Below are 24,913 nucleotides of genomic sequence, written 5' to 3'. Positions count from 1 at the left end.
ACCAAAAGACATTGAACAGAAATAGGCTCAAAGCTCAAACCTGCAAGATATGCTCTGTTGTACTACCATTAGACGATAACCCATGCCGGAGACTAGAAAGACCATACGGTCTGCCAGATAATGATTGTTGCATCACATGTAAAAGAAAGTTAATACAACAAATCGGGGCGCAGACCCCAGCCCTACAACTGATTGATAACAAAGATGAGTGGGTTGGATTCATCCAACTGTTAATAGGTTGTTAGAGGAAAACTCAGTCTTTGAGTTGACCCTCGCTCCTCTGAGCCCAGATCTTGACGGTCTTGTCATTACTGAGTGCGCCAGAAGCAATCATGTTTTCAGATGGGTGGCACGACACTGCAATAACAGTATCGGTATGACCTTCCAGTTTCTGCACAATTTTTCTTGTTTGGAGATCCCACAGGTACACGCAGTTGTCTTCCGAACCACTGACAATGTACTTCCCGTTTGTGACCGAGAAGGTAGCTGGAATGCAGAACTTTGAGTTAACGTGTCCGGTATATGTCTTGAGAAATTTACCTGCCGAAAAGTTCCATAGCCTCTGCATGCAATATCAATTTACATTGCTGGGTATGAGTTTTGTCCCAATATGTAATGTCGCACATGCATCTAGTCAAAACATAAGAATATAATGTAACATCAATTTACATGGTTGGGTATGAGTTTAGTCCCGCGATGTAACATAACACATGCATCTAGTTAAAACATAAGTACAGAACAGCAATAAATTCTTTAGAAGGTTTTAAACAATGGGTTTGAAAAATATCTGGATGAATCTATTCAACCTGACAAGAAATATATATAAATGGACAGAAAGACACATACAAGCATAAAGGGAGGGACCCAATAAATACCTAAAAAGAATTCTAAGAAGCTTTTTTTTAGAATTTATATGCCTACTTACGTATTCACCTCTCTACACTGATGAATAGATAAATTAGACTTCATTATACCTACTGGATTCTCAGTAGTATGACAGAAAAAAAAAAGTTGTGGTAAAGCAAAGCAAAGACAGCATTGCCCATCTTTTATCAAACACCGGGTTTGAATGGATATGATTTGATATCCACAAGCAAGGAATAACTTAGCCTGAAAGTATTGTTGCATATATGTCAAAGCATCTGACTACAAGTTCTACAAATCATCCCACCATTTCTCTAATTAATTTATTTCCAACCAGAAATTTCTCATGAGAAAGCCAAGTATATGGCTTCTTGGTAATTGTCGCATCACTTCATATTCAAGAAGTTCACTCTTAGCTACCTTTGATATAGTGTAAGAATAATTGGGACTCATCATACTCTAAGTAACTAAAAATTTAGCCTCCTTATCTGTAAGGCTGCCAACCAAGCAAAGTAACATAGGTGACCATTAGAGAAGTTATTTTAACCACCCAAAAAAAGTGGATTAAACCTTCCATAAGGGTACTTGTTTGGCTATTAACTTATCAGAATCATCTCCAACTCACACGTGTTTATGTTATGTCCTGTCATACTGGGTAAAATCATGCCCGTCAGAGTACTAGGTTACCATGAAATGTCTCTTGTGCCAAGCACTCTGTGTTGTAATATGCAAGCTGTGCCGCCATGAATGCCCCCAGAATTTTATATGGTCGCACTAGCAATAAGCAACCACGCTCGGTGTCAACACCCACCCAACACAAAACAGATGGATGGTGTAGGCAGGTTTTACCTAGTGCCATTTATCCTAATATTTTGCATCATTATACAACCAACCTATACGAAAGTCAATAACATCTTTGATATACATTTTCTCGAAGTCCAAAAGCAAAACAGTCTCATAGGCATCTATAACACAAATCGAGTGATGCACAACTTCTCCCAATCTTATGTAACAAGTCCAGAAGCAAGACAATCTCTTGAGCATCATAACTTTTCAGGTTTTTTTTGGGAGACTAAAAGATAGATGATACAATCAACAGGCCCATTAGTGATAACTCGAGTTCAACAAAGTCCAATTTTCAGGAACAGAATAGTCAGAGTCAAAAAACTTAAATCCTACAGTGATGTCACTGGTGATTGCCTGGGCACCTGAGCTAATGCCTGAGTAGTAAACAAACTTAAGGCTGTGTAGGCTATATATGCTCCCCTGGACCATATGTATCATCTATAAAATCACATATATTTGTATATGTGAATACAGAAATATACTGACTAAAATCAAACAAGTAAACCGAAAAGTGCAATTGACAAGGCAATTGCATTTCAGATCCAAGCCAGACAAGTCTTTAAAGTGATATTTACATCCAAGAAAAATAGATGATCAGAAATACAAATAAAATTTTTAAGAATTCATTGAGCTCTGTTCATCTTCAAATGGTGTAATTCCAACAGCTAAATCTCTAACAGCACCAAAAGAACACACAAACAATGAAGATATATTAACTAATGAAAAGAAAGGAGCTGCTTTTCAATCTCCATATAATAATTCACAACAAGAAACATTAACCAGTGGAACAGGTTGCGTGTACATACCAATGTGCTATCGAGGGTCGCGGTGAGGACAAACTTCCCATTTGGTGAGAACCTGACGAACGAAACCGGCGGGCTCTCGTCATCGATAAGGGTCTTCACGCAATGCCCGGTCGCGGCGTCCCAAATCCGGCACAGCCCGTCGTAGCTACTCGAGACGATAAGGGTCCCGTCGCGGTTGAAGTCGACGGCGGTTACGGGCTCGGAGTGGGCGGGGAGGACGCGAAGGCACTTGCCGGACTTGACTTCCCACACGCGGACCGTCTCGTCGAAGGAGCCGGAGGCGATCATATTGGACTGGGGGTTGAAGGAGCAGCAGAAGACGTAGTTGGTGTGGCCGGTGAGGGTCTTGACGGCGACGGAGGCGGCCAGGTCCCAGATCCGGACGGTGCGGTCGTCGGAGGCGGAGCAGAGGTAGCGGCCGTCGGAGGAGAAGCACAGGTCGGAGATGCCCTCGTCGTGGCCAGAGAGCTCGGCGCGGAGGGAGAAATCTGCGGTGGACCAGACGCGGAGGATCTTGTCAGCGGAGGCGGACGCGAGGAGGGAGCCGTCCGGGGAGAACTTGACGGCGGAGACGGCGCGCTCGTGACCCGTCAGGGTCTGTTGGAGGACGTATGGCTGGGAAAGGGCCGCGGCGGTGGACGGAGGTTCGGCGGAGGCCATCTCCGGCATGGTGGGCAGGGTTTTAGTTTGGGGGTTGAAGAAAGGTCGGAGTTTGGGAATAGGGAAAGAGACAACGTAGAGGGGTGTTTCAATCGATACTCAAATAGATGAAGCGCCGGTCCCTAAAATAGAAAATAAAGTGTATATATATAATTGGACGAACTCCCAGTATAATTCTTTAATTGTGAGAATTTTATCCTTATAACTTAAAAAAAAATTATCTTCGTAGTAGCCCTACCTTCGTTAGACTGTCCAACCTATTAGCCCTCACACAAGATAGGAGGAGATACAAGGGTTATGACAATCTCTGTATGTCGTTAGACTATCCAACCCATTAACCCTGACACAAGACAAGAGAAGATTGTGACAATCTCCACATATCCTATTGGTCCTATTAAACCCATCGTCACCTTCTTCCTTTTCAGACTCTTCTCCTTCCTTCCTCACCAATAAGCGAAAGGGAGACAATGGTGGGGCAAAGGCATGATAAGTAGTTAAATATTTTTTCAAGAGCAAAATTTTTTAAAATAATTATTTTTAAAAAAGAGTATCATTTTAAAAAATTTTAAGCTTAAGACACTTCGCGTAGAATACCGAACGTTAAAAGTTTTTTTTTCTGAAAATTCATCATATATATTATTATTTAAATTTTAAAAAAGAGTCAATTTTTTTTTTATTTTTAAAAATAAAAAAATTTATTACATTGAATTATATACACAATGCTCCTACATGGACTCAAATATAAAACCTATGACCTATTACTTTTTATAACAATGCAGTAAAGTTAGATTCTTTAGTGCATTGCTGTTGGCATCTCAAGATTCTGGTTTCTGAAAAGACCTATTTTCTTTCAACGCATTGGTTGAAATGGAACCAAAATGTATCATATAGGCTAACTACTGTTTCTGCAAGTTCATTGTGACAACAGTAGCATCACTCCTCGAAGGGTGTATCAAATAGATGGAACTTATATTTTGCAAAGCACCAAAGCATACATAAAGCTTAGAATCATATATATGAATAGAGCTAAATTGAACAATCATCTATTCCTTGACAGATGACTGCAGACACTGTGCCCAACAAGCTGCCACTGTTCTTCTCTGTTATCATATTTCACTCAATTGATTATTGAGTGAACACATAATTGATGATTCCAGGAACTTGGTTGCTTTTGTTTACTAGAGATCATTCAGATAGAGAAAGCAAGAAAACATAACTATTTGGAATTAATGTTAATTACATCCAGAAGACCATCGTCCGAAAATTTGATTGGAAATATAGCTCGTGAAGCTTCCTCATACAAGTTTTTACCATGGAAATTGTTAGCACAAGGCAAGTGAACCTAAAAGAAGAAATGGAAAGTCCTTTGCTTCACTTTGACTTCTTCCCTTGCTTCTTCTTCACCACTTCATCAATGTACATTATGCCCTTGCCTTTGTAAACTTCAGGAGGCTTGCAACTACGAACAGCACCTGCAAACTGATGCACCCTCTCTTTGTCTATGCCAGTGCAGCATATTACGTTCGGTTTGAAGCAGAAGACTCGGACGGCTGGAGGTACGGAGAATTCGACCTCATGGCTGTAACCCAGCTTCAGAAACAGCTGACGACCTTCTGCCTCGGTTCTTGCTTTGAACCCAACACCAACAATTTTGAGGAACCGAAAGAACCTCGCCTCCATTAACAACAGGTTTGTGAAAGACCCCCTGATGACAATGGAATTGCTTACGAATCAAAAAACAAATGAACAAGCAGATTCAGATAAAAATGCTATGCTCCAAATTAAATCAGATTTACTTGATTGGTAATCAGACTGTCGTCTGCATGAAGAAGGGATAAATTCTCAGTCACTTGTTACAATTATTTTATGCCTCCTATTTCAGATTCAGAAAAGAAAAGAACACTAGCTGGCACTTACAGTTTTGATCAAGTGAAGTGTTATGGCAAGAGAATCAACAAATCACAGTGCTCTAAATGCCATAGTCACAGCACATTTTAGCTTCAGATGTTTGTCTTTGACCATCAGTTCATTGCAACCTAACAGAGATGGAACCGTGTGATGTTACCGGAGATTTTTGCATTGACTATATGATTCGAGCGAAAGATACTAACATCAACATCGTCTCCTTAAGCCGAAAACTACATTCTTTAGAATTCAACAATCGGTTAAATTTACAGCAAAGAATTATCTTTAAGACCACCTCTACGTTCTTTCCTTTGTTTCATTATGTTTTCATGTTTACCCTTATAGACGTATTAAAAGAAAAATAAATTCCCATCATTGCCATCATATTCTTCAATCCTTGATTACTGAATAAGAATCTGCAATTTGAAGGAAATGAACAAGTGGATGTTCCAAAAGGCGAGTAAATCCACGATGGCGAAGAGCAGAAGTACTAAACAGCACAAACCTCTCCTGTCGCACAAATTGGTAACCCTATCTATGAGAATGTCAATTCTTCTCCTAAACTGATAGGAAAAATTTCCAAGATCTGAATCAAGTTTCTCGGATCAATCCAGAATTCAAGACGAAAAATGACATATCTGACATACAAGCATAAATCTTATCAAGGATTAGATATTTCTAGAGACGCTTACCTGAGAAGCGAAGGCGGAGGCCTCGACGGCAGCCACGATGGCGACGGCCGAGGTGGGTCGTGTCAGAAAGCGGCGGAGAGGGCGTTGGTGCAGGCCCGGGTTAGGTTTTCACAGGGCACGGACGACGGGGAAAGCACGAACTCCTCACGTGCTGGTCAGTGGCAACTGGCAACGGCCGGTGAGCTTTTCGATTAGAGCCTTTAATTAGACGTAATTTTCAAATGGGCAAGTAATTTATAGGGACTTATGTGTAATACTAATCTCTTCTGAGGGTGCAAAACCAAACATCCATGGGAACGCATCTCAAGCGTCAAAAGCTAATCGGCACGAATATTGGAGCACGGGTGATCGTTCCACGCAACCCACGGCGGCCTATATCAACCACGAAATCATTTGGGGTTCGCGTCCGTGACACGCTCCGCTCAGCGCTCTTGGTCTCTCGAAGCGATAGCGACGATACTTCTCCACTTCCATCGTTTATGGTAAGGATCAATTAAATCCGCGTATATGATCTCATCGCTGTTATTCTCGGTTGCTGTTATGCTCTAATTACATAAAAGCTCCTCGATTCGTTTATTCACCTGCGATTGCTAATCGTTTCTATGCTTTTTCCGCTTTTGTTGGGTTGGAATTAGATGCATCGAACTGTGATTTTGATATATTCTTTTAAGTTCTTGTTTACTGTTAGCGAACAAATATACCATGGTTGATGAGTCAGCATGACTAGGTCCGTGGATCGATGTCAGAAGCTTCCTGCGAAGTGAGCTGGATGATGAGGTGACCACACTCTCGGGAAGGAGTGTAGGTTCGCGTTGGTCAGGATCCGAGCTGATTGACTACTCTCCTTTGCGCGGTGGATGACGTCCCCTGGGTTGAGACACACGTCGCTCGCGGGTGGTCGTTCGCCTGCAAAAACGACCCTCGCTGGGTGATCCTCGGCTGTGGACCCTCCGATAAGCAAGTCAGTAATAGGATTGACTATTTTCCTTTTTCCCTGGCCGGAGGTCGAACGGGGGCTTTATACCATTGCCCGAGGGTCGGTTCTGTTGACCGATCGTCGTCTTGGGGCGTGCGACGCAGCGTCAAACGGCACCATCCCAAGCTCTCGAGATGAGATAGGCGGAAGAGCTTCCTAGTACGGTTCCGACTTGGCGTGTGCTTCTGACTTGGCGTGTGGCACGTCTTGGGCCCAAAATAGGTCGTATCACTTCTCTCCACCCCCCCCCCCCCCCAAGGCGTGTCGTGGGGTCCTTAAAGGGTCGGGCATGCTTGGGTCGAAGTGAGGCTGATCGTTTATGGGGGGAAGTCGTATTAACTCGTCGAGGGGCGATTTAGAGGGGCGGCACCCCGTGCTTCGGGCAGGATTGACTATGCTGATTGGGCGGTAGGGGCCTGACGAGGCAAGACCTACTTGTCGAAATCGACATGGAAAATCCGACAAGGTGAAACTGACATGGTGAAACCAATGAGGTGAAAACGACGTGTCGAAACTGATGTGGTCGACTTAGATAACGGACTAGGCCAACGATTCGGTTGTCAGATCGACCGAGATGCGATTCGTGCGTTGGAACGAAGCGAGATGCAACTCGGGTGTTGGATTGGGCTGGTGGGTCGTAAGTCGGGAGTGATCTAGAGCAACCCGGGCAAGAACTGAACCTGGGGGACGAGTGACTGAGCTCGATTCCGGTTTCGGTGTCGGCGGGTCATAAGTCGGGAGTGAACTGAAGCGACCCGGGCAGGAATTGAAGCTGAGGACCGAGTGACTGAGCTCGGTTCCGATTTCGGTGCCGGTAGGTTACAAGTCAGGAGCGAACTGAAGCGACTCGGGCAGGAATTGAACCCAAGGGCCGAGTGATTGAGCTCGGTTCTGATTTTGGTGCCGGCGGATCACAAGTCGGGAGCAAACTGGAGCGACCCGGGCAGGAACTGAACCTGGGGGCTGAGTGACTGAGTTCGGTTCCGATTTCGGTGCCGGCGAGTCACAAGTCGAGAGCGAACTAGAGCAACCCGAGCAAGAATTGAACTTGGGGCCAAGTGATTGAGCTCGGTTCCAGTTTTGGTGCCGGCGGGTCACAAGTCGGGAGCGAACTGGAGCGACCTGGGAAGGAACTGAACTTGGGGGCCGAGTGACTGAGCTCGATTCAAGTTTCGGTGTCGGCGGGTCGCAAGTCGGGAGTGAACTAGAGCGACCCAGGTAGGAACTGAACCTAGGGGCAGAGTGACTGAGCACGGTTTCGGTTTCGGTGCCGACAGGTCCCAAGTCGGGAGCGAACTGGAGCGACCCGAGTAGGAACTGAACCTGAGGGCCAAGTGACTGAGCTCGGTTCCAGTTTCGGTGATGGAGGGTCATAAGTCGGGAGCGAACTGGAGCGACCCAGGCAAGAATTAAACATGGGGACCGAGTGACTGAGCTCGGTTCCGGTTTCGGTGTCGGTGGGTCGCAAGTCAAGAGTGAACTGGAGTGACCCGAGTAGGAATTGAACCTGGGGGCCGAGTGACTGAGCTCGATTCCGGTTTCGATGTCGACAGGTCGCAAGTTGGGAGCAAACTAGAGTGACCCGGGCAAGAACTGAACCTGGGGCTGAGTGACTGAGCTCGGTTCCGGTTTCGGTGCCGGCGGGTCGCAAGTTGGGAGCGAACTGGAGCAACCCGGGCAGGAACTGAACCTGGGGGCCGAGTAACTAAGCTCGGTTCCGGTTTCAGTGCCGGCGGGTCGCAAGTCGGGAGCGAACTAGAGCGACCCGGGTAGGAACTAAACTTGGGGGCCGAGTGATTGAGATCGGTTTCGGTTTCGATGCTGGTGGGTCGCACGTCGGGAGTGAACTTGAGCGACCCAGGCAGGAACTGAATCTGGGGGCCGAGTGATTGAGATCGGTTTCGGTTTCGATGCTGGTGGGTCGCACGTCGGGAGTGAACTTGAGCGACCCAGGCAGGAACTGAATCTGGGGGCCGAGTGATTGAGATCGGTTTTGGTTTCGATGCCGGTGGGTCGCACGTCATAGGACAAGATCGAGTAAGCAAACGTTGCTACCAAGGAAGCTAAGAAGAATAGAATCGGTGCAAACCCTACAACGTGATGGCAGAGGCCATGCATGAGAGTTGCAGTCTGTCTGTCTTTCCATCGACCAAAGGGAGCTGCTTAGAGAATACAGATGTGTTAAAGCAGGGGGTCGAAAGGGGCGAGGAAGCGACGACTAGTCCAGAGGGACATAGCTACCCAAAATCAAGCATCAGTTAGAATGGAGGTGAACGCGGAGGAGTGCCATAGAGACATATCTACTGATTGTGAAGAAAAGGGATATAGATGCGAGGCAACGGATAGTAGAGCCATGGGCATGGCAACGCCATGGTACCACAGAGGCGGGACTTTCGCGAAAGTCATTGATCCCTTGCTCTCATGGAGAGAGAGCACTTGCTCATGAAAGGGGCTGAGGAGGTGAAGCATGCAGAGGCACACTCCAAGTACTGAGATAAGGCCGAAGGGCAGAGGCTAAGGAACTTCGTAAGATCGGTGTCAACGAGCTTCTTATCAAGATAGCCCGAAAGTGAAGGACTTCGGGAATGAAGTAGGCAGTACGTGGTGCTGTACCTTTGCTACTCAGTGGAGTATGCGGCTAGGTTGATGGAGAAGATGGTACAATCCCAGAGGCGACCAAAACTATTAAAGACTTACTCTAAGTTGGGGTGAAAACTTCCTGTATTTCAGAAGTTCGATGGCATTGAGAAGGTGAATCACAGTAGCTAACTCAATGCAAGGAGTGCAAACACTTCAAGTGCTTCAAAAGTGTGAGCAAAGAGTAGGCGAAGGCTAGTAACCAGCTCGATGCATGGAGTATAACCTCGAGGAGGCGGGCGAAGTCAATTAACCTTTACCTTCTCAACTCTTAAGAGAATGGGCGAAACCGAGTACCCCAATTCTCTTATCTATCCAGCAGAGAAGCTCTGCACAGGTTCAAAGACCCTTCAAAGATAATGGAAGACAATAGTTGTCAAATCCTCACCAACGATGATTAGTACTACTGAGAGTAGATTGTCTGCTTCATTTCCCAATGAAATGCCAATCGGAAGCGGAAGTGATGCGAACCTACTTGGAAGTAACAACTAAGTGAAAGAAGAGTCAATCGATAAATTTTGTGGATGAAGGACCTAAAACTTCAGAAGTTTGCGAGGTGATTCTCGTTAAAGCTCCAACAAGCATCCACCCAATTCAAGCAGCATGAGGCATTTGAGAGACTGGCGTATTGTAAGGATGGTCTGTTCCTTCATCTAGAAGATCCATAGAAACCAATAAGGATCAACAAAACTCAGTCAACCCCACACTAGAGTTAGAGTCATTGGTAAGTTGAAGCAGCATGACGGATCAAAGGTTCGACTACTCAAAAATAGCAGCGGAGAGCAACTGGGAGTCAAGAGGCGCATTGCAGCTGGAGCAGAAGATTGAAGACTCAACAAAGGCGAGGAGTTGTAGTGTCGGCAAAGGCTTCAATGAGGACGTCGAAGGAATAAGTGGGGGAGAATGTCACAGACAAACTTTAAAACAGGATGGTTGATGTAATGCTTATGTATGTCCGTGTCTTTTGGTATATTCATTACTTTGTACAACATGTAGAGAGATGACCGAAGGCTTAATAGTCCCATTTTAGTTGAGTTTGTTGGCCGCTTTAGGCTTGTAAATAAAGATTGTGTCATGTGGACACTTGTGAGAGATTTTTGATCTATAATGGACCATTTTGACCATTTGATGTGTAACTGTTCAGAGCTTGTAAAGTATGTTTATAATTTGCATTGTCTATGAAGTGTTTTCAGAAATGTTTGCTTGTGGATCTTGAGTGAGGCATTCTCTCTAACCCGTTTTCTCTTTTGTAGGTCCTAAGGGACCATGGGAGGCTTCAGGGAGGCTGACCTTTGCGGACGGACACGCAAGGGTGCCGCACGACTTAGGCAAAACCAGCTAAGTCTGTGATAGTCGTATGTCTCCAATGTAGGCAACCTGAAGTTAAGGGGCACCGGCTTGTCCTGTATTTCCTGAGTGAAAGGGGACCCGCCTGAGCCGCCTTCATTGGACTTGCTCCATGATTTTCGAAACTCGTGTTGGAACGCATCCTGGCGTTGGTTGACCCGGGACAACTGAGCCCTGAGCGAGTCGTCTACCGAGTTGGATGATACAGTGTCAGGCTCGAAGTGGGGTAATGTGACTTAGCAGGGTGCGGGTATATTCTGCCCGGGTGGACCTCTCGGGTCCGTCGCTTGCTCTCGGGCTTCTCCGATCCTGACTTGCTCCTCGCTCGGCCTCTGCCAAGTTGGGTTTGTCGGGGGAGTTACTAACCGCATGATCTGAGGAATGAGCGGAGTGAGCGTTTGCATCATGCCTACCATGGCCTGCACTTGCTTGGGCAGGCCGAGGATCCTGTGGTGAGCCTAGGAGGTGACAACCCCGGGTCGTTGAACAGACGCCAGTAGCGATTTGGCGTCGAGGCCGGGATCCCCCGGTGCAGGGAGGGCTTGACTTTCAGGTTCGATGGAAGGGAGGTCGGTCAGTGGTTCTCCCCCAGGAAGAGCTCCCGCTAGATGCTCCTACGACATGACCCTCCTTCTAGCGTCAAAATGTTAGCGAACAAATATACCGTGGCTGATGAGTCAGCACGACTAGGTCCGCGGGTCGATATCGGGAGCTTCCTGCGAAGTGAGCTGGATGATGAGGTGGCCGCGCCCTCAGGAAGGAGTGTAGGTTTGCGTTGGTCGGGATCCGAGCTAATTGACTACTCTCCTTTGTGCGGTGGATGGCATCCCCTGGGTTGAGACACTCGCCGCTCGCGGGTGGTTGTTCGCCTGCAAAAACGACCCTCGCTGGGTGATCCCCGACTGTGGCCCCTTCGACGAGCAAGTCAGGAATAGGATTGATTGTTTTACTTTTTCCCTAGCCGGAGGCCAAACGGGGGCTTTATACCATTGCCCGAGGGTCGGTTCTGCTGATCGGCCGTCGTCTCGGAGCGTGCGAAGTAGCGTCAAACGGCACCACCCCGAGCTCTCAGGACGAGACAGGCAGAAGAGCTTCCTGGTACGGTTCTGACTTGGCGTGTGCTTCTGACCTGACGTGTGGCGTGTCTTGGGCCCAAAATAGGCCGTATCATTTACTAGACATTTGTGAGATGAATTTTGGGGGTAGATTATATTGGAATCTTGATCGTAGGAATTAGATGTGTCGAACTGTAATTTTGATCCATTCTTCCCATTTAAGTTCTTGTTTACTAGAAATTTGTGGGATGGATTTTGGTGTTGATTATCTTGGAATCTTGATCGCAGGAATTAGATGTATCGAACTGTAATTTTGATCCATTCTTCCTATTTAAGTTATTGTTTCCTGGAAATTTGGGAGATGAATTTTGGGGTTGATTATCTTGGAATCATGATCGTTGGAATCATGAATTTTGACAAATGCGACTAGATTGACAATGAGGAATTAAAGATTGATATTGTCGCAGTCGAATTGTAAGAAAACCATTAGCATTAAAGATCGTGGGCGATTTCTGGAGTTGCTTTTAGGGTGGGGAACAAACAGAATCATGAATTCCGAAATTAATTTATTTGCATTTGTCATGAATAAAATGAATTTAGGAATAAAAGACGTGTATTGCTGTAGAAATATTTCTTTGTGGAAATTACAGAAAGAAAGAGAGAGAACAGTCTTTTTGTTATTGCTATAAGAAGAAATGAAAACCATTGGTGTTCCATATTTGGAGTGAGTCCTTTGCCATGGCAAAGATATCAAGAATAGATCAGCGTGTAATGGGACTGATGTATGACTATTGTTATCACAACTCGCTAATAGTGAGTTACTTTTATAAGTGGATGGGACCAGATGACACATCATGGGGAAGAGGGTAGAGGGTAGAGGGTAGAGTCGAAAACAAGAATTTTTCGTCCTTTAGAAAAAGTAGATCACGTCAACAAATAGTTAATGCTTTTTTCTTGATAATCAATTACATTTTATTCAATATAAAATTAATATATATATATATATATATGTATATGTATATATATATATATATAGTACAATTTGGTGACGAGATGATCTACTTTTTGTAAATTAATCAATTCATTTCACATCTGAATTGTTGTGCTTGAGAGACGAGAGGTGAAGAGAAGGAAAGAACTCTCAGCGTTCTTGCACGCACGGTCATCCGTAAAGGAGTTTTCCTTTGCGTAATAAAGAAAATGCCACTTGTACGCTCGCGGATATACGGTCAAGATTCGTGATGAGAGTAATAATTGCGATAAGACTCACGTGACGTTAGCTGCACCAGGTGACGCATCATGCCTCTGTCGACTTGATGAGGCACCCGATCAACGCGGACCGGAATGCCTACTGAGGTACATTAACACCCGGCCCAGGCTCGATCCCCCACGTCACGCCAACGGTAATGTCAGACGCTACCAGAAGTATGATCCTAGTCCCTGCAGACAGGCACATCATGCAGCGATAATTCTCACTGTAAAAACCCTCGCACGCCGAGAAGAAAAGAGGGGTGCACGAGAAGTAGAGACAACTGGGCTAAAGAAGAGCGAACCCCCCACGACCACTCACTAACTTGATCGTCGGAGGGGTTGGGCCGAGCTCCCCGACCCGACCTTTGTGCAGGTGCGAAGCCGAAGGTCCCTACTGAACGCGCAGGCAGGGAGTTCTTGCCCGGAGGGAATAGCGACCTCATCCCAATCGGAACACCGTGATCGACCACCTTAGCAGTCGGGAGGAGCATCACAGAAAGATCTCCGTCATCCGGATCCGAATCGAGTCACGTTGGTCTCGAGACCACGACTTAAGGTTGTTTACACTAATAGTTCGCTTGCTTGCGACACCCCAAACGAGTCGTTCCAGCAGCACCCTGGCGCGGTGGGCTATATATATATATAGTTTAATCACAGGTGTCACTGGCTGCTTTTAGATTTGGTGAACTGGCAGAAGTTTTGTTAGTAAGCTATTTCCCGCGCAGTTTGTAGGGGATTCAGATGCTACCAAAACTACGCGCCGAAACAGGCCTGATGTCGGTCGTGAAACCTCCACGTGTCGTTGACCACCGTCAAGGTTGAACAGGAACGACGCGGAGACGGTGAACCCAACCGAAGCAAGAAACCCACCGCCACACCCCCCCCGCCCCCCGCGTGACACGCGGCATCGTGTGGCTTTCGCTTCTAAGCGGGCGCACTGAGACACCTTCTTGACGAAGGAAGTGTTCTCGGGATTCTTCGATTTATTCTGCGATCTTGAAGGCGTCCAAACCCAGATCTGAAGACACCATAATGGAAATGGACGGCCTCCTTGTGCTCTGTCCCACTCTGATCATCTTCCTTCTCGCCTTGCTGACCTTCTTCCTCCGGAGGTTCTTCTCAGCCCCTTTCTCCTCGAAGAGCAAGAATTCGACGACGATAAGCTTCTCGGAGATCGTCAAGAACGGCCATCGATTCGTGGAGTGGACGGCGGAGCTAATCCTCGCCAGCCCCACCAACACCATCGTCCTCCCGACCTCCGTCATCACCGGGAACCCCAAGAACGTGGAGCACGTTCTCAAGGCCAACTTCCACAACTACCCCAAGGGCCACAACCAGACCTCCGTCCTCGCCGACCTCCTCGGCGGCGGCATCTTCAACACCGACGGCGACCACTGGCGCCTCCAGCGCAAGACCGCCAGCCTCGAGTTCAACACCAAGACCATCCGCTCCTTCATCCTCGGGAACGTCCACCTCGAGGTCGCCGACCGCCTCATCCCGCGCCTCGCTCGCGCAGCTGCCAACGACGAGGTGGTCGACCTCCAGGACCTCCTCGACCGCCTCGCCTTCGACAACGTCTGCAAGGTCGCGTTCGACGTCGACCCCGCCCGGCTCGCCGGCGACGACTCATGCGACGAGTTCTTCCGCGCCTTCGAGTCCGCGACCGCTATATGCATCAGCCGTTTCCGGCAGCCGCGGCTGTTGTGGAGGCTCCGTAGAGCGCTCAACCTGGGGTCGGAGAGGCAGCTCAAAAGAGACGTCTCCGTCATCGACGACTTCGCGATGAGGGTGGTCAGGGAGCGGAAGGCCCGGACGGCGGAGGAGATCAGGAACAGCAGCGACCTCCTCTCGCGGTTCATCGCCGAGGACGACGACTTCTCGGACGAGTTCCTCCGGGACATCGTCGCAAGCTTCGTGCTGGCCGGGCGGGACACGACGTCATCCGCCATGGCGTGGCTCTTCTGGCTCGTCTCCACGCGGCCGGCGGTGGAGCAGAGGATCCTGGCCGAGATCGGCGCCGTGCGGACGCGGCACGGAAACCGGGCGGGGACGCTGACGCTGGACGAGCTGAGAGAGATGGACTACCTGCACGCGGCGGTGTCGGAGTCGCTGCGGCTGTACCCGCCAGTGGTGCTACAGCCGCGGCGGGCGGAGGCGGACGATGTGCTGCCGGACGGGACGGCGGTGCGGGCAGGGATGTCGGTGACGTACAACACGTACGCTATGGGAAGGATGGAGGGGATATGGGGCGCCGATTGGGGGGAGTTTAAGCCGGAGCGGTGGCTGGACAAGGAGGGGGCGTTCCGACCGGTGAGCCCGTTCCGGTTCGTGGTGTTCCACGCGGGGCCGAGGACGTGCCTGGGGAAGGAGATGGCGTACACGCAGATGAAGGCGGTGGTGGCGAGCGTGATGGAGAGGTTCGAGATGGAGGTGATGGACAAAGGACGAGAGAGGGAGGTGGAATTCTCGATGCTGCTGAGGATGAAAGGTGGATTGGTGGTGCGGGTGAGGAAAAGGGAGCTCCAACAGTAATTGGGAGGTACGTGGTTTTATTGATTCCGTAGTCCGTATACTGACTGCTCTACGTTATGTCATAGTGTTTTACGTCTGTTATATCGTATTGAATGTTACGTCAAAGGTGAAAAAAGGCCGCGTTCGAGAATAATACACTCTTTCCTTGGAAAACAACGATCCTGATTGATTCAGACAACCAACCCTTTCGAACTTAGAAATACACCAATATTCTATTACATGCAATCTTTAAAATGGATATTACAAGAGAACCATACGTAAATAAACAAAATTACCAATCTCAAGGATCACTTGATAACACCATACAACTAAAACATTCGAAAATTTACTTTTGAACAAAAACTCCAATAGAACATTACAAATCAAAGCACAACATTTTTTGAGTCTATAGCAAATAAACGACTCAACAAAAAAAAAAAAAAAAAAAAATCTTTTACGGTCGTGCACGTTTGATGGCCACATATAATATAATTCTTTTCGCCTTTAGTTATAAATTCTCCATTACATCTAAAATTCATCACAACCCACTTATGTTCTATGAAACACATTGGATCATTAAAATCATTAGATTGACAAAGGTTAACTGATATCCAAACTGGATCTGAGAAAATCCTTGCCTCATTTTTTCTCTGCCAACGGAAGAATCTATTGCAGTACTAGAGACCCTAAACTTCACATAATCATTTCTTCTCCAGAGAACACTAAAACTACCTGATAAGATCGATAGAGGTGACGAAAGGTCAAGAAAACCTAAGACAGCTCAAATCCAAATTACATGATAGGAGAAGAGATCCTTAACATAAACATGAACACTCAATGATAAGAACAGCATATGATGGCTTGACTCATAACATCAAAATTTATAACATAAAAAAATATCTTCGATTATTTTTAAATAATCTTATTATAATTATATTATTAATTAATAATTATAATCAGAATCTAATTAAATTTATAATATATCTTTATAATTAAAATAATATCATATCAGTAGTGGAGATTTACTTAAATTATAAATCAGTCACTCTATTACCAATTCCATTGTCGTCTAGTCCGGTTAGGATACCTGGCTTTCACCCAGGCGACCCGGGTTCAAATCCCGGCAATGGAAGCTCTTTTTAGATTTCATCATCGCATTTAAAGAGCACACTCTTTATTTCTATATACATTACTTTTCCTACTAAATGGAATTTTATAAATATTTATTTTCAGTTTTCATATCTATAATTCAGAATTTCGAAGAAACTTATATTTCCACTCTATAAAAACACATTTCTGCATCAAAAGTTTCCGGGGATAACCGCACACACGAACTATGCCCATCGCACTTTGTTCTATCCGTCTTCCAATCCTTTCTTCGAGTCAAATCCCGCACCGCAATCACAAACCACCCTCAGTCTCTTCTCCGTCGCCTCCCCTCGTCATCCGCTTCCGGACCTCCCGCCGCCAGAACCTGCGATACCTTAAATCCCTCGGCATCACCGCCACCTCCCCCGAGTCCATCGCCTGGACCCTCGCCGTCGTCGAATTCCTCAAGTCCAAGGGCTTCTCCGACCGCCACTTTCCCCGGCTCTCCTCCGCCAGCCCCACAATTTTCTCCTCCGCCGACGTTAACCGCACCCTCGCCCCCGTTTTCGCCTTCCTCGTCGCCGAGCTCTCCGCTGACCCCGACCAGGCTCGGGACCTCATCCTCCGGTGCCCTGACCTCCTGATGGCCAGCGTCGACTACCGCCTCCGGCCGACGCTTCTCTTCCTTCAGGAGCTCGGCCTCAGAAGCCTCAGCTCGCCGACCAATCTCAACGCCCACCTCCTCAACACCCCCGTCGAGAAGCTGGCTTCCAAGATCCGGTTTTTGGAGGGATTGGGGCTCTCCCACCAGGAAGCGTCCAAGGTCTGCGCCCGATGCCCAGCGATCTTTGGCTACAGCGTGGAGAACAACCTGAGGCCCAAGGTCGAATACCTGGTGCGCGAGATGGGCAGGTCGATGGAAGAGGTGAACAAGTTCCCGCAGTACTTTGCCTTCAGCATGGAGAAGAAGATAAGGCCGAGGCATTTGCATCTGAAGGAGAGAGGGGTTCGGATTCCATTGCAGCGGATGCTGCTGTGGAGCGACCACCGATTCTACAGGAAATGGAAGTGAGGCACACAGAACCAGAACACGTTGTGTTCGATCGGTTGGCAAACAAGCTGCGACTTGCAACCGGGCTTGTACACGATCCACGCGTAAACGACCAAATACATTGCAAAAGATGTTCCATAAAGTAATGTACTTAAGTATTGTTTGTATTGCAAAACATAATGTTGTTATCAGTCATAGCAAAAGTGTTGTCGACTACTGATCACTGCAAAGTCATGGTTGCTGCTGTTTCCATGAATAACCAGATAAAGCCAATGGTGGGAACGGCCGTATCGAGTCTAATCACTTGAGATTTTGTTGGCAGATGGGTGCAACAAAAAAGGGCCTTCAAACCATCAACACTTTCAATTTAGCAAATTAACCAATGAGGGTTGCAGGAAGAAAGCATTCGACAAAGCATTAAGACAGCAGCAATCTAATGAACAAACAGCAATAGGGACAAGAGAACAAGCATTTCTTGGATTAATGCCATAACATAAGCTTGAAGAACGAGCCAAACAATATTAACAGAACAATGGGAGCAGGAGGATACCAGAGAGTGTGCATTGTTCTAACTCAAAGGAGGAGAAGAAAAGAAAAGAGAAACAAACTACTTGGAAGCTTTCACTGAAATTGAAACAAACTCGCTATTCCTAAGTCTGTTCCAAATCATACATGACACCATAAAACTATTCATGAAGCAGCCAAGACATGACAAGTAGCAAAGTTTGAGCAGAGCTCAAAATGCACCTGCTGTCTGCTGGATTCATATGATTTTGACCTAACTGCTAATTGACAATGTCCAGGAGTCACATTGATGATACAAAGCTAACAGAGTCTTCAGTCAGTCACCCTGGGGCTGCCTAGTCAAATTGAAGTTAAGTCGCCCACCCCCGCCCCCAAAGTCGGGAAATCATTCTATATACTACTTATATATCTATGTACAGAAAACCTGAAAGCCAACCTTGATGGAGCTACAAATGCCAAGCTAACTTTCGGCGTCGCCAATACCTGTTCCAACACCACAGCCATCCTGAGCATTTTCCTCCCTGTGGCGCTTCCTTGGATTAGATTGACTCTCATTGTCAAGTTGCACAGAATTCCTACAACTCAAACTAGCTTCTGCCTGCTTATCCTCAACCAAATTAGGCTGTGCAGTGATGAATTCCTGATCTGACATCACTGAGCTGCCAGATTCTGCCCCCTTGATAATGACAGAGCAGGAAGCAAGCTTTGTTCGGGGGCTAAATGAAGAGGCTGCCGATAAGATATCAGGCTTAGCATTGATATCGACCCATTGATCACCCACCCAATCTTTAGATATCCTTAGCCTTTTCAGTTCGCAAATTAAGAAGATGTCTTCACCTGTGAGATCATAAGAAACATTTAGAAAATAACAGTCATTAACCTTGGAATCTGATTCATTAGTGAAGAAAGAAAAATGATGCCTAAAAACTGTAAAAATTAACTGCAGTATAAGGGGAAGCTAGTTGTTACTCAAAAATGCAGAAATTTCCTTACTACAACAATCTTGTATGACAGATAGTAGTCCTAACTCCTATTATGAGTAGCTTGGAATAAGTTTTTTCCACTTTTCTTTGATTCCTTTAAATATACCAATGACAGATTTTACGAAAATTTTAAAAGGATCATCATTTTTGTAACAAGCTTGAATAAAAAATGGCCATCAGTTGAATAACTTGCCGGCAGCCTGTTGAGTGCTAAAAGAAATCCATCCCTTGAGATCTAAGTCAATCGACCAACAGAAGTATCCACCTTTGAGCAATGTTTTTGAGCTTCCACTTGTATATGCTGATTACATATGTAGTCGAATAATATTTTAAATGAAATGATAAAGATCAGCTCCATCAGGAAATTCGAAAAAAAGCAAGAAAGAGAATAAAAGGAGTCATTTAACCGAACTTTCAAATGAAAGCATTCGTTTGTACAAAAATAAAAAGAAAACTTAGCTTGAAACATTATGTTGTTTGGTAAATTCTTCAACTAAAATTATAAGCGTTAAGCATGATTAATCTTAGTAAATAGGAAAATCATCTAATAACTCAACCAACAATTACTTAACATCAATATGCAATTTCACTTCTAGTTAACGATATTTCATTTGTTGTCTTCCTATTAAAGAACTTGACATAAACCAGAAAGCTTTTAAGATTCTAGTCTCTTCGGAACAATCTATTGCAGGCCCTGATGTCATCATAAACATATTCAATCTTCTAGATGTCCATTGCTGCTTAATTAAAATACCATTCTGTGAAAAACTGAACAAGAATGAGTGCCTAATTTGTATATTAATATTCATTTTCCTTCAAACAGTAATTAAAGTCTATTGATCACTGTACCATTTCAGATGTCAATAGATTAAATTATTCACGTAAACAATTCAGATAGTACAGTATTAAGGGTTTTGTAGGATCATTGGTTCTGTGAAGCAAGCATGGTTCTGTATACAGATGCACCACTTGGGAAGAATATTCACATAACAAATTGCTCCAGAGCATGTGCACTGAAAAAACACTTGAGATGAGCTTTGCAAAAGGATGCAGAATGAATCAAGGGTACAAGTTGTAGCAAACAGGAAGTTCCTATCCATTAAAAAATACATAATATTAACTAATTATCTAGTTTGAGGAACTAACAGCCCATTCAACCATCTATTATTTTCCTGGTCACTGCCCCTTCTCTAAAATTTCTTGTGACTAATTTTCTTCCATATAACCAATGACGCGTATTGAATAATCCCAAAAATCATCTGTAGGTGTTATCAATATGAATTTTTTTTAAAAATGCATGGTTCCATCAAGAGATCAAACCATAAACACCAAAATTAGTAGTCAAGAACATGGAATACAGCAATACAAAGAATTGAGGAAGTACCTGGCAAGTATACTTGCACATTATCATCTCTACTGTTTGCCAGCTCAACAATAATTCCCTCCCACCAGCCATCATTCCATTGTACATCCACTGCCATTCCCTTTTTAAGATCAATGTTGTTAAGCAAATAAATACATTTAGGACATGGACGAATTGTTAGACGGCCTGAGCATCTCATGCCCAATCTATCAGGAGCTGCTGTTCTGAAGGCAGGAACCCATTCCTACAACATAACAACACACATGTAACAGCAAAGCAAAGTGTCAAAAATCGAATATTTGTTTTACTTAATATGTTATGCATGCAACATAATCTTCTTGTTAGAAAAACAAATAGTTTCCTTAAAGACATTTTAGTGATGAGGATCACATAGGCCTACTTTGTCTGCTAACCAGAGCACAAAAGGTGGTAGGAATTTGAACATCAGCATAAATGAGCCACATCCTCAATAAAATCAATCCTTAATGCTGTTTCACAACATGAATGAGTTCCTCTCACATTGTTGATGAGCCATCTTTCTGATACCTCGACAATGACTAACCGACCCACATGGGGTCATCGACCTTTGTACAATGGAGCAAATATATTAAAGGGGTGGCACATTTATTCTCCTCTTTGAGAAAATGAAATTATGGAAAGAACTAAATGCACAAAGAGGAGAGTAATGAACCACCCCCTAAACTGTCCTTTGCCTACAATGTAATAATTGACCTACAAGTTCCCAAAATCAGGCACACTCTGACTTAAACATCGAAAGAACATTCCATTGAACCCATTCTCAATGCCTCTGTTCCTTTTGCAAGTCTGACCTCCAAGATCTAGGTCAATAATCGAAGCTACCAAATTCCAACATGGTGCTTGCTTAGCAAAAGGATGAGAGCAAGGCTGAATCCAACCTTCTATGTCAGCTGGATGACCAAAAAATGTTTCATCAACCAGCATAACTAAAAAAAGCATAGACTTATTGATCTTACAACATAAAGTTGAACTATATCTACCTTTGAATTCTAAAATGCAATTACTGATTATAATGACGAACAATGATACAGCTATAACAAATAATTTCTAATTAAAAGCAAGATAATATAATTTACTTGGATTTATATGAAGGATTTCTCAGATAGAAGCTCATACCTCCAAATTCCCATACCCATCGACATTTTGCACATCGTCATACTGGACTTTTAACTTCTTAAGTGATAATCTTAAAACAGTGCACTTAAACCAGCAGCCCCTGATACCACTATCCTGGCAAAGAAGCTCTATTTTCTCTCCGACTTCAAAAGGTGGCATAAGCCAATTATGAGGCCCAACAAACTTCATTGACAGAGGCCTTCTCACAAGTAAATCATATTCCAAATTCTGATAAGCTGGTTGGCAAGTTGTTATATGGCCTAAAAGGCCAGATATTTCAGTCCCAAAATGTTGTGCCAGAAATTTCTCCTGTACCTTAACAAATCGAGTTCTCCTGTGACCAACATGTTCTTTGATCGGACTGTAGCCAATTTCCGCTTCTCCTTTTCCAGACTCATCACAAATACCCAAGCGGGAAAGAATTGCTTGATTAAAATAACCACGCAACGTTCTTAGATCAAAGAGTTTGAATTTATTTTTAATGTACTGCCGAAAGCATAAACGAACTCCTGCTGCAGATGAAAGGGAATCCAAGCATTTCTCATAATGTTCAGGAGTCAAAACAGCAGCTATGTCATCCACACATTCTGCACTAATGACCTGAGAGAAAGGTGTTATGAAAACTTCACTGGGATGTGGAGCAGGTGCAGGTATCGCACAAGCAAATTCCTGATTCTGATGAAACCATCGTACTTTGACCTTCTTTTCCCCTTTTTTATTCTCATACATATCTTCCAAGTAAGCAAGATAACGATTTTCCTCCTCAGACATCACAAGGACAAAAGAGTGGACCTACCAAACAAATATTATTATTTTACACCAAACCATAAAGGTATGCATATGGAAACATGGAAGTAGTGATGTTGTGCTTACAATCACTGTTGTTCCATTTCGACAAAAAGCTTGGTAATGCCGGAGCTGCTTCCCACAAGTCCAGGAAGCACCAGACCAAATGATGTCAGATCTGTTGCTGTCATCCTAAGATAGAACAATAACAATACTTTACAATAAATCAAACAGCACAAATCTTGCTAGAAAATTTTTAGAAGAAACTAATTACCATGTTTTCGACCAAGTGGTCTCCAGTATCACCACATCTATTAATTTCCATCTCAACACCCAAATCATGTTTCATGCATTTTGGCAACTCTGGTGTGACACAAGTTATTAAAAGTCAGTTTCTGACCAATATAGCTGGCATAATCAAATTGCACAAACCTATCAGAAAGATTTCATGGGTATAGTTATCCAGAAAAATCAAAGAAGAAAAACCTTAAAATACATTTAATTGATACTTACAGTGACAAAAAAAAAGATAGTATAATCAGATTGATAATAGTTATCAGAAGGATTTCCTTCATATTGTTATCATGTATGCAAAATACAGAACTAAACCTTCTGCCGATTAAACTTTGGTTGCAAAGTGTTCAATACTTGAGAATAGACCTTTGTGTAAGATATTTGTGCATATATCATGTTTCGCATGCCCATATTTTAGCACAACAAAAAATAATCTAACAATATTATTTTCACCATCATGTCTGGTTATCGCTAATCAGCATATAACAATTTTTCGACAGCTAACTTCACAATTCCTCAGGTGTAAAATTATTGTAATAAACTACGAACAAAAATAACATGTTCCATCTACATTTTATTCTCCGCTAAGAAAGAATCCTTGTATCTTTGATAACATAAAAGAAGAAAAGCATAAATCATCAGCCATCAGTTAAATACTGAAGGGTGTTACAATTACACAATTTAAAGCAAATAACAATCTTTATGCGTATTGAGCATCAGCTTCACAAACCACTGGAACAGTCATACAATACGAGAAACAAAAATTGCAATAAAACAAAATCCACACTCCTACGATGCAGGCTAGACAGCTATATACTGAAGGAACAGTCATAAGTCAATATTCCTGCCCATGAATAAATTCTAGAAGATGAAAGCAGACATGGTAGATTGTACAAAACCCATCATCTACAGACATAATCATGAAAAATGAACTTCCAATGACAAAGTAAGAGTAGTACTCGAAATATGTGAATCACAGGCTTTGGCTGGAAGGAACGAAGCAAGCCAATCTACAACCTCTCTTCTCGATCTCCATTTGAGGGAGGACAACCCTAACTTGTTGGACCCGTAAACCTGGCAGAACTTCTCTGACACGACATACAGCATGTGCCGGAGACTCCGTTCGGTGCCGACGACGGCTAGATGGGAGTCTCCAGAAGCGTCCTCAAGGTAGTAATGAACAATCCGGCGCCCACGCTCCTGTGATATGAACTGCTCGCTCCATTTCACAAAATCAGGACCATCTCCTGACATCGTCATGGATCCGACTACCAACACAAGTCAAGGTAGCACTCCAAACAGCAAAGATGACCTATGCACAGGAAGTTCACCAAGCTTGGCCATCACAGAACTTAGGGCTTCACAGAACAAGGGAAAAATCCAACAAAATAGGGGCAAAAACTTGGGAAATCTCACGTTGCCGACTCCCCTAGAAAAAGAAAAATCGTCTTCCCTAGAAGAGGACTGCGGTTCCAAAAGCTCGGTGAGGAGGTCTTTCGCGAGGGAAACACCAAAATCGAAGAACAAGAGGGACAAATGGACAAGAGAACCCCAAAGGCGTCACCTTTATCAGAGGAACGGGGCCGGGATCACCCGCTTGAACCGAAAAGGGTTTAGGTTCAGCAAGAATCGCTCCATGATCCTACAGTCCAGCACACCAGAGGCGCGGTCACCTTCCGACCCCGGCCAAAGTTTGGGGAAGAGGCAAGGCGAAGACAAGCCAAGGCAGGACTCGTCTCAGGCAGGGAAGAAAGCAGGGAAAGAAGCGGCGGAACGGTCGGCGGGCGAAGGAGGAGGGTTACGGCGGCGAGAAGAACCGAAGAAAAGAAACGGGGCGACCGAAGGAGCGCGATCGGTACCGTGAGAGGAATGGGAAGGGGGCTTCGTCGGGGTCGGGTTGGGAAGAAGGAGAGAGAGAGAGAGAGAGGATGAATCCGTGAAGCTGTAGCAGTTCACAGGCACAAAGAGAGCAGACGGTGATGGTAATGATGATGACGACGAACAGCTCTCTCTATCCCTCTCTCTCACAGAGAGGGGTTGGCTGAGGTGGTGGGTGAGAGGTGTGAAACGGGCAATGGGGAAATAGCTGCCATTGGCATCCCACAGCAAAAAGAGAA

General features: G+C 44.9%; 5 protein-coding genes and 1 non-coding gene across 9 annotated transcripts; 3 read left to right on the top strand and 3 right to left on the bottom strand.

Annotated features, from left to right (window-relative positions):
* Window positions 1-68: 68 nt before the first annotated feature.
* Window positions 69-3,274, bottom strand: LOC135631364 (COMPASS-like H3K4 histone methylase component WDR5A). Its single transcript, XM_065138975.1, has 2 exons — window positions 2,517-3,274; window positions 69-562 (listed from the first exon to the last, which is right to left on the bottom strand). The coding sequence occupies exons 1-2, from the start codon at window positions 3,183-3,185 to the stop codon at window positions 254-256; spliced, it is 978 nt and encodes a 325-aa protein (XP_064995047.1). The 5' UTR covers window positions 3,186-3,274; the 3' UTR covers window positions 69-253.
* A 1,096-nt stretch (window positions 3,275-4,370) lies between these two features.
* Window positions 4,371-5,936, bottom strand: LOC135630671 (large ribosomal subunit protein uL6m-like). 2 transcript variants are annotated; one of them, XM_065137784.1, is made up of 3 exons: window positions 5,774-5,936; window positions 5,094-5,212; window positions 4,371-4,881 (listed from the first exon to the last, which is right to left on the bottom strand). In XM_065137784.1, the coding sequence occupies exon 3, from the start codon at window positions 4,854-4,856 to the stop codon at window positions 4,548-4,550; it is 309 nt and encodes a 102-aa protein (XP_064993856.1). In that variant the 5' UTR covers window positions 4,857-4,881; window positions 5,094-5,212; window positions 5,774-5,936; the 3' UTR covers window positions 4,371-4,547. The 2 variants fall into 2 exon arrangements, with proteins under 2 accessions (XP_064993856.1, XP_064993855.1); XM_065137783.1 differs by lacking the exon at window positions 5,094-5,212 and having other exon boundaries at window positions 5,774-5,932.
* An 8,049-nt stretch (window positions 5,937-13,985) lies between these two features.
* LOC135632058 (cytochrome P450 CYP94D108-like) lies at window positions 13,986-15,727 on the top strand. The gene has a single exon (XM_065140374.1). The coding sequence runs from the start codon at window positions 14,072-14,074 to the stop codon at window positions 15,569-15,571; it is 1,500 nt and encodes a 499-aa protein (XP_064996446.1). The 5' UTR covers window positions 13,986-14,071; the 3' UTR covers window positions 15,572-15,727.
* Window positions 15,728-16,608: 881 nt separating this feature from the next.
* TRNAE-UUC (transfer RNA glutamic acid (anticodon UUC)) lies at window positions 16,609-16,682 on the top strand. Its single transcript has one exon. It is a non-coding gene; the product is annotated as a tRNA-Glu (tRNA).
* A 123-nt stretch (window positions 16,683-16,805) lies between these two features.
* On the top strand, window positions 16,806-17,906 carry LOC103976014 (transcription termination factor MTEF1, chloroplastic). The gene has a single exon (XM_009391182.3). The coding sequence runs from the start codon at window positions 16,887-16,889 to the stop codon at window positions 17,709-17,711; it is 825 nt and encodes a 274-aa protein (XP_009389457.2). The 5' UTR covers window positions 16,806-16,886; the 3' UTR covers window positions 17,712-17,906.
* Window positions 17,907-18,315: 409 nt separating this feature from the next.
* Window positions 18,316-24,913, bottom strand: LOC103976015 (uncharacterized). Of its 3 annotated transcripts, XM_065140372.1 has the most exons (8): window positions 24,361-24,913; window positions 23,756-24,108; window positions 22,777-22,865; window positions 22,590-22,694; window positions 21,717-22,508; window positions 20,583-20,805; window positions 19,392-19,499; window positions 18,316-19,052 (listed from the first exon to the last, which is right to left on the bottom strand). In XM_065140372.1, the coding sequence occupies exons 2-8, from the start codon at window positions 24,054-24,056 to the stop codon at window positions 18,676-18,678; spliced, it is 1,995 nt and encodes a 664-aa protein (XP_064996444.1). In that variant the 5' UTR covers window positions 24,057-24,108; window positions 24,361-24,913; the 3' UTR covers window positions 18,316-18,675. The 3 variants fall into 3 exon arrangements, with proteins under 3 accessions (XP_064996444.1, XP_064996443.1, XP_064996445.1); XM_065140371.1 differs by having other exon boundaries at window positions 23,756-24,913; XM_065140373.1 differs by lacking the exon at window positions 19,392-19,499 and having other exon boundaries at window positions 23,756-24,909.

Source organism: Musa acuminata, chromosome BXJ3-2 (assembly GCF_036884655.1).
Source record: "Musa acuminata AAA Group cultivar baxijiao chromosome BXJ3-2, Cavendish_Baxijiao_AAA, whole genome shotgun sequence".
Taxonomy (NCBI): domain Eukaryota; kingdom Viridiplantae; phylum Streptophyta; class Magnoliopsida; order Zingiberales; family Musaceae; genus Musa; species Musa acuminata.
This window is presented reverse-complemented; position numbering and strand designations above follow the sequence as displayed.

What these genes read in the sequence shown, in the direction of transcription:
- LOC135630671 (XM_065137784.1), bottom strand. Translation starts at nt 4,856, where the DNA reads ATGGAGGCGAGGTTCTTTCGGTTCCTCAAAATTGTTGGTGTTGGGTTC.
- LOC135631364 (XM_065138975.1), bottom strand. Translation starts at nt 3,185, where the DNA reads ATGCCGGAGATGGCCTCCGCCGAACCTCCGTCCACCGCCGCGGCCCTT. An exon ending in CGACCCTCGATAGCACATTG is followed by an intron (nt 563 to 2,516) that starts GTATGTACACGC and finishes TATTGCATGCAG; the next exon opens with AGGCTATGGAACTTTTCGGC.
- LOC135632058 (XM_065140374.1), top strand. Translation starts at nt 14,072, where the DNA reads ATGGAAATGGACGGCCTCCTTGTGCTCTGTCCCACTCTGATCATCTTC.
- LOC103976014 (XM_009391182.3), top strand. Translation starts at nt 16,887, where the DNA reads ATGCCCATCGCACTTTGTTCTATCCGTCTTCCAATCCTTTCTTCGAGT.
- LOC103976015 (XM_065140371.1), bottom strand. Translation starts at nt 24,056, where the DNA reads ATGACGATGTCAGGAGATGGTCCTGATTTTGTGAAATGGAGCGAGCAG. An exon ending in ACCACTTGGTCGAAAACATG is followed by an intron (nt 22,695 to 22,776) that starts GTAATTAGTTTC and finishes GTTCTATCTTAG; the next exon opens with GATGACAGCAACAGATCTGA. An exon ending in GAAATGGAACAACAGTGATT is followed by an intron (nt 22,509 to 22,589) that starts GTAAGCACAACA and finishes TTTGTTTGGTAG; the next exon opens with GTCCACTCTTTTGTCCTTGT.